The sequence below is a fragment of the Amblyomma maculatum genome, chromosome 3 (genome assembly GCF_055883805.1).
Source record: "Amblyomma maculatum isolate TAMU_Amacu chromosome 3, ASM5588380v1, whole genome shotgun sequence".
Classification (NCBI taxonomy): domain Eukaryota; kingdom Metazoa; phylum Arthropoda; class Arachnida; order Ixodida; family Ixodidae; genus Amblyomma; species Amblyomma maculatum.
Window position 1 is genome coordinate 79,686,555 of NC_139346.1, and position 8,186 is coordinate 79,694,740.

General features: G+C 53.9%; 1 protein-coding gene across 1 annotated transcript; it reads right to left on the reverse strand.

Moving 5' to 3' along the window:
- Positions 1 to 567: 567 nt before the first annotated feature.
- LOC146195051 (uncharacterized) lies at positions 568 to 2,286 on the reverse strand. The gene has a single exon (XM_084596705.1). It carries the CDS (start codon positions 2,065 to 2,067, stop codon positions 568 to 570), a length of 1,500 nt encoding a protein of 499 aa, XP_084452831.1. The 5' UTR covers positions 2,068 to 2,286.
- Positions 2,287 to 8,186: the final 5,900 nt, after the last annotated feature.

Here is an 8,186-nt window from a genome sequence, read left to right on the forward strand (position 1 = left end):
CAGAGGCGGCCAGTGGATGGGGTGCGTCGTCGTACCGCGCCGCTCGCTCCCACATGGGGGTGTGAACGGCATAACGCTCGACACAAGGGCAGGGCCCCGATCGCTGAGCGTGGCACTCTCCGAACGTCTCGACTGCACAGGCAGATACCGACGCCGGGGGGCTAATGAACGGCTTCAGCTGGGAAAACGGTCCTTCGCAATAGCCGCCATTCGCAATGTCCACCATGATCCCGGTTTTCTGGAGAAAGTCCCTTCCGAGAATCATGGGCACACTAAGCCCAGGGAGATGAATGAAACGCGTGCGTCTCGCTCGCCTCGCGGCGCCAGCCGAATGGGCCACGCCTTTCGCGAGGTTAAATGTCGAACGGCAATCCCGCAAGCGCACAGAATGCTTTTGCAAGTGGGACAACACCTGTTCACTGAAAAAGGAGGCGCTGGCTCCTGTATCCAGTAACGCCGGAAATTCGCGGCCAGCAAGGGTGACCGAAATAAACGGCGCGGGCGCACCACCGAGGCAGCTTACCCTGTACGCAGAGGGAATTAGCAAAGCTTGGGCCGGCCGTCTCTTTACAACCGACCCCCGTCGCCGTTTTCCTGCCTCGCAGAAGGCCTGGCTACGGGGCATTCTCTTGCTAAGTGTCCCCTCTCTTGGCAATGGAAACAACGCACACCCCCGCGAGCTTGGCCGCGTGACAAAGGCGCGTCTCCCTGCCTGGGTCCGCTCGCTGCCCCACCGAACAAGGGCCGGTTTTTGCGAGCTTCTCCCTCCGCTGTGCTTTGGGTCGCATGGCGTCCTTCGGCACGCGAGTAAGAAAACTGTGCAGCGCAGGCTGCTCGTCTTCCGTACGAGTAAGGATCCAGAGCTCTTTCGCTCAGCTCCCAAGCGTCGTTTCGCCCGCCAACGGCTGCAAAGGCAGTTTGTGCGGGTTCACGCCGGTGAGGAAGGGTCATGGCCCCTCTCCATGCGCAGCGTGGCTCAAGGGCCTCGCTTGCCGGCGGTGGCGGGCGATAGGCACGCGCGGCGAGGATGTCGCCTTGAATGCGCTTTGCCTCGGCGGCCAGCTCCTCTAGATCTCGGAATCGGCCGCCGCGCAGGTATGCCGAAAAAGTCGGATGTGCCTGCCTGATCACTCTTTCGACGCGGTCCTCGTTTGAGGCTGTTGGCTCAGCGATTGAGAAAAGGTCTTCCATCGCCCGCACAAACTCCTGGAGCGACTCGTCCGGGGCCTGTGTGCGGAGCTCCAGCTCTCGCCGCATCCTACGCTCATAGTCAGCGGGCAGGAATTCGCGCATGAATGCTGCACGGAACTCCTCGACAGTCGCTGCTCGGTGGCCGGAAAGCCGGTACCACCTAGCTGCCGTGTCAGTCAGCGCTGCGGGGATGACGCGTGCAAGCACAACCTCATCAGGGAAACCCATAGCTCTCTGGTAATGGGCGAGGGAATCAATGAAATCCCGGGCACTGATAGGATCATCATAGCCGCGGTACGTCGGCATGGGCAACATGACCGCGGGGTGAGACAACTTCGGCGCGGCCGAAAGCGCCTCAACCGCCCCTGTTAGCGACTGAATCATCTGGGCAGCGCTTGTGAGCAGCGCCTGCGTCCTTCCCTCAGAGGAGGTTTGGGCGGGTTGCATGAACAAAGAAGGCAAACGGTCCTCCAGTTCGATGAGCGGCGCGGTCTCCGCAGGGAGTCCGGCCGGCGCCTCACCGTTCACCGAGCAAAACTGACTGCTAGCGGGGCACGGCTGCTGTTGCGCGTAGCTGCCGGTAGCGACGGCATCGCGCGAACTGCTTCCGCCATGGGCGGAAAACTGATACAGCGGAGGTATCTGTGTAGCGGTCCCACCACAGGGTGGTCCGGAGAAAGCTCCAATGGGAGCCGAGGGATCAACGTTACTCGCGGCATTGCCGTATAGCCCAATGGGGCCGGCGGCCAGCCACTGTGTTTGGCTGTTCAGAGGAACAGCATCCAACGGATCAAAAGACGCTACGACTGCGTAAGGAGCCGACATATATCGCGTTTCAGATTCGCTGCCGTGTGCCCCGCAGGGGGCGGCAGACATGGTGCAAGAGCTTGATCGTCAAGGCGACCGGCTCGGCCGATATGCAGTCCAACTCAAAGAGCCAGGACAATTCACGTTGGGCGCCAGTTGTGGTTTCCTACGTGGACATAAGCCACCAACCACCGCGGGTTCGAGCGTCGCGCGAGCCGAAACCCCGATCAGCCGTTACCACGCGCACCCTGAAACACCGCAGCGCGCATTCAACCTCCACCGGGAGGAGAGCACTTCGCTGCAAGGACACCCACCCCCAAGTTCACGAAGGAGACGTTTATTGAAACGCCATCCTCCAGCGGCACATACACACACACACACACGCACACACATACAAAATATACAAAAGGCACAAGTGACACGGAGTGCGCCGCAAGCACGCAAGGGCGTGCTGTGATCTCTCTCTCGCAGTGACCAGAGGGTTCCTTTGAGAGAAAGTAGGCAGCCACCGCAAGGTACGCCTGTCGCGGATCGTTGGATCACGATCGACAGGCTCGAGTTGCGCTCTCAGGTACGACCCGGAGCAGACGAACTCGAGTACACACTGGTCTGCGCGGACAAAGGCCGGCAGACAAGAACAGTAGCGTACGCACCTTACGATGTCTCGGAGGAGTCTTTCCCTGGGCCCCGCTCGGAGGGTCGCGCGAGCGCGGCCCTCGAAGCGGTGCCGTGTTCCCGCCAAAAGGCGCCAATGAGAACAGCCACTGGGACGCCAGGGCGGAGCTGTGGCCCGAACGACAGTGACAAGTCGTCCGAGCCCCTCTCCGCCGCCTCAGGCGGGAGAAAGGGAACGAGGAGAACAACTGGGAAGCGGGCGGCGGCCGCGCAAAGGGCAGCCGCAGCAAGCCCGAATCCCACAATCTCCGCTGTTTTTTGAGGGGGTTGGAAATGGCCATGTTACCTTTTCTGCTTCCGTCGCTGGTGTGATGGCCAGGGAACAGAGCTGCAATTCGCTGGATACGTATCGCCTGGGTGTTTACTCTGGGAGTTTTCGCCTTTCCTCCAGCCAGCCAATATTGAACGTGTTCCCCGCAAAAGCCAGCCGAAGAGCCCCCTGTTATGTCTGCCAATTCCTAGTTGTCGCTATCTGACTCCTCCCGTAGGATGGCTTTATACCACCGCTGGGCCTGTCCCGCGAACGCATTTATCCGCCTTCTGCGTCTACGAGCAACCGAATGCTTTTGCATATCGTTAGTACGGGCGGATCCAATCCTCTACGTACTCGTCTGTTCTACTCTGGAAGCAGGGGGTGGGCCATAGGGTCGCGCCCCGCTCTCTGGTGCGCTATGAGAGTTCATTGTTAACAAATTCGTTCGGTTTCTCGCTGCTTTATCCGTCCTTATTGACACTGAAACGTCTGACGCAATTAGGAATATTTCATCAAATCGGTCAGTTATGCTTCGGGGCGTTTTCTCTGAGTCTCCATCGCACCATTTTTCGGCCGAATCTATGCGTCCGTCGTGAGCTTTAGCGCTAGCGCGTTGGGCACGAAGTTTCTGAAAGGGGTGCCGACATTTTAGTGGAATTTGGCCCCAGACACGTTATCCCGGATGCTTTGGATAAGTGAACGCCCCGTTTGACTTTTCTTGCCTAGCTATCACTGGCCGGTCAGCAGGGACGCGTGCACGGCCCCTGTGCAAGCAGGTCTACGTCTTGAGAGGGTTGTTGGCTGGAACCCCATTTTCTTGCCGTGTCGCCTACTTGTTCCAACAGTTGTCTTCAATGTGAGTAATACTTGTGATGCAGCACTGCTGGTGTTCATTGTGCTTAGTTGTGAATCAAAGCACGCAGGAAGACGTTGGAAGAAAGTTGTCCATCGGCGAGATGGTGAATGCGGCGCATATTACTGTCGAGGGCCTCATACTCTTCTTCAAGGGCCTGCAGGAGATTTTCAGTGAAGGTGGACTTTAAAGTGTCACTTATCTCGATAGGTGGAACATCATAGTAAAGTAGTGCGGTAATATTAGAAGCTTCAATGTAGAAAGACTCGTTAGCCGAGCCCATGTGATTGATGTTCTGACATAAACAGCTGTGCACATATCTTGTACTGAATATGCGTATTACCAGATAATTTTGCAGTGTTGGTGAGGAGTATGTTTCATGGAGCTGACATGTCTAAGGTCACCTTACGTCTGCTGTTTACACGTGATATGATCAGATAGACGTACCATTCAAATGTATCTTGGCATCCGGAGTTGAATCGAGGACTGGTGCTGGCATTTAACTCATCACCTAGTTCCATGTCCATCACTTCTTTTGAGTCCATGCTGAAGGAGCAGGATGAACTGTAGTGATCTCCCCCTCCTGGCATGTCCTCATGGGCTAAAAAAATCTAGCTGGAGGGCTCTTGTCCCCCAGGGCTAGCTCGCCAAGCTCATGACAATCAGCTGGTGTCAACAGCGGGCTTTCGGGGCAGATGCCACTGAAGGCTTTCTGCACGAGAACCTGATGCTTGCAGAAAGCATCGTGGCAGCCTAAACAAGATATGTTCCGTCTTCATCCTCAGGCATACTTTCTTTTGAAATTTCAGGCGCTCAGTGCAGGAGGTGTTCGAAGCTCAACTTGTGCTATGGTTCCCATGGTGTGAATGCCTCAGTAATCGGTTTTTGAAATATTGTTCCTCATTTTGAATTACAAATTCTACCAGTGCTACGGCATTATAGGCCTTTGTGCGACATACCACTATATATTTTAGTATTCTAATTGTAGCTTCTGAATAATTGTTGGTGTTTGGCCCTTGGTGATTACTCCTGCTCGGTACATAAGCACCCATTCATACTGGTTTTGGATTAATGCTTCAACCCTACGCACGTAGGCAGAGTGAGGAAGAGAGAGCAGAACTTTCTTTACTTCTTCCAGTTCCACTTCATTCGTCGCATACAGGATCTATCACACAAATTTGAATGATAAGTGGAGTATTCATCGCTTTTGAGTGCATTGCAATAATTGCATACTTATACTGCCATAGCATTAAAGGCCCTATCCTCCAGAAAGTATGGTGTCGATGTTGTTGGCATTGGCAGCATGGGTGAAATTCATAAGCATGCCTCTGAAAGTTGGTAGCTAACAGGTGGCATGGCCAAGCATTGTTGGAAACCTGTCCTATATCACTATATCACCTGGCCAAGTTTAAGGTGTTGCCAACTCGGGCTTCTGTTTTGATATGGTGCGGTGAGAGAGGAATATAGCCCTCTTGGACCATCGGGTGCTGAGTCAGACAAGCTATTATTTAGGCATGCAATGCACCTGCAGAGGACGTGGGGCAGAGGCAAAGCATCCGCAATAAAATGCATCCTGCTAACGCCCGTATTCACAAACGCGCCTCGACGCTTCACCTCCACTCATTGGAACGGAGAATACAGCCGCTACTCCACTCCAAGGCCGATTCGGATTCATGAACGCCCCTCGGCGCTCCGACAAGTTCTCTAGAATACCTCCTCCACTCGGAGCAGCGCAAGTGGCATATGGGGACGAGATTAAGATGAACTTTTGGCCCGAAAACTGCTTGCTGAACTGTGTAACATGCTCAGTTTATCATGTCAAGTCTTTTAAATAACTTTCGCAAGCGACTTTGACGTTAACAGCATAGCGTAACTTGTTTTGTGAGCTGGATGAAAAGGACGGCTGTGAAAAATGGTCGAAAATGTTTTTGCATCTGGCAACAGTCGCTGCTGGTCACTGCCAAACATGCGTGCTGCTTCGCAGCGCATTGCAGCTTATGAACACTGAATTCGACTCTCCAGAAGAAAATGCCACGTGCGGTTTCCAAACAAGTAAGGAGCCCTAGTTGAAAACGTGCTTGAAGAACCATGCTCTTTGTCGGCCGCGAATATCTCTACGTAGGACGAGCACAACAACGCGCTCCCTGGACAGCGCCGCGCTTCCGAAGACGTACTGCGTACCCTCGAGCGACATGCAAGCCATTGATGCGCGGGTCCGCACAGATGTCCGTACAGTCCCACCACGCCTCCGGTGCTTGCCAGCTTACTGCATACAACACGCTGCTCCCCCACAAGTTCATCGGCGTCTGCGGAAGCGCGCGGGGCGACCACGGAGAGTGCGCCGCCGCCGCTCGACTCCGGCCGCGGGCGAGCTCACCATTTAGGGTAAAACCGCGCCTCAACTCTGCACTGGGTGGGCTCCGAAAAGGTTGTCCATTTATTCAGTGACGACTTGAAATGTTCCTGCGCCACACAAGCGTAATGTGATGATGCGAAGATCAAAAAGCACGGACATCGGTGGCTGATCACGGTTATCCATGTTCGGCGTGAGCGGCAGGGACGGACGGAGGCTAGCCATGGCCGCATTCGTAAAACGATAGCGTGCCAGACGTCCCGAGTCACTGTCACTCTCAGCTGATGCTTCAGAGAAAGGGTCGGTGCATCCTTGTCGTATCTTCGTTCGTGAAAAGTTTGGTATACCGGTAGAACGAATTCTACACAGCGAGCGAGCGATGCGATGTCGGCCATGTTTACAAGCGGAGTGGCGGTCCAGGAGCGGCCAAGGTAGCGTCGTCGCAGACTCGAGATTCTCGAGATTTCTCCGCCGTTGGAGGAGCGTTTCGAGTGGAGATTGCTTTCTGAAACGAAAAACAGGCCTCGAGGGCCGCTTGGAGTAGAAGTTCGAGTGCAGGCGTGCTTGTGAATGCGACGGTAAAAGGGATTCCATTCCTCCCACAACCGCGCAGTTCACTAGTCGGACATCGATGTGCTGTGCATTGCACGCCTGTCCAGCAGTGCAACAAATGTCATAGGCGTTATCCCTCTTCCTCTCTCCTGCGCTCACTCTCTGCTTCCGCACTCCTCTTGCGTGTCTTTTGCTTTGAAAGACCAAAGTCAAAATTTTACCCCGGTGCTTATCTGTCAAGTGCTTGTCATACTTTAGAAGAATCAATGGTTATAAAGGGCCGATGTTTTTTGTAAAGACTTGCTTTACATGGTGGAATACACTGGCTAAATGCAGCTAAAGCAACTACATTTCGTGTTTTGTTTTTCATTTCGGTGCTAAGATTATTACAAATCCAGCAGATGACAGCGCGAAATCAAGCGAAGCCCACCTATCGCCGCTGCAGTAGGCATGGAGCAAGCAGTGTACAGGTCAAGCCCCTTGCGGCAGCGAACGGCACAACTCCATTGCTCCCGCGATGATACAGAAAGCCGTCAGAAAAAGCGCGCGCTCTTTTGAGACCGCCATGCACTTTCTTTCCAATCATTGCACTTCTGTGTAAGGTTGCTTACTCCAAATGTACATATAGACGCACTTATGTCTATTGCCTTATACCCTTCTGCCTTAGTTGCAGGGCATAGCTGAAAGAATGTGCGCCTCTTCTAGCAGTTTAACTTTGTTGCACAACAACAATCCAAAATGCAGGCTATGTCCTCAGGAAAAGCACTAAATTATGCTAAGGATATGGTAGCAAATATTAGCCATTCTTGATATCGCCCTCAATTGCACTCCTACCATTACAGCACATTGTCCTGTTGAAGTGACTGATTCCTGGAGGGTGCAGCTAACCAGCTCTACCATGTTTGCTATAGCAATTTGTCACCATGCTTTTTTACCTCCATCAAAATTATGTTCCTCATATCAAAGACACCTTTTACATTCGAAAAGAAAGATTGCATGGTGTACCCCGCAGGGGGCACCTGTTAAAGCAGGTGTTTGCGTGTACTGTGCGACACCACGGACCCCAGCACCCACGCTTAGCCGTGCGTGGCATCGCCGTGTCTGGGGAAAAGGGGATCCTGGTGGTTGAGCCGATGCCGAGTGTTTGGACCTTTATGGCCCCTCGGCGGAGGCAACACACCACTTTGGCCCACGCTTCCCATAGACGGTACCCCCGGGCTGACCCACCCGGGGGAAATCGGCAGTCGCCTTTTCCTGTCCTCCACTTCATCTTTCACTTTCCTATCTCTTTTCTCAGCACTGTCCTGTCTCCTCCTCATTTCTTGTTTATCCTTTTTTCTTGGCGGCGAGGGTTAACCTTGTGTGGAGTAGCTACCCTGAGTTGCCCATATTTGGTTATAGTAGCGGTGTACTGCTGGCGTGGGCAGGACTTCTTGCAAGTTCCTGTCCCGTCCCCTCGTTGGGCTCCATGGTGGGTGGCAGGCACAACTACCGAAAACACA

Coding starts and splice junctions, on each gene's coding strand:
- LOC146195051 (XM_084596705.1), bottom strand. CDS start 2,067: ATGTCTGCCGCCCCCTGCGGGGCACACGGCAGCGAATCTGAAACGCGA.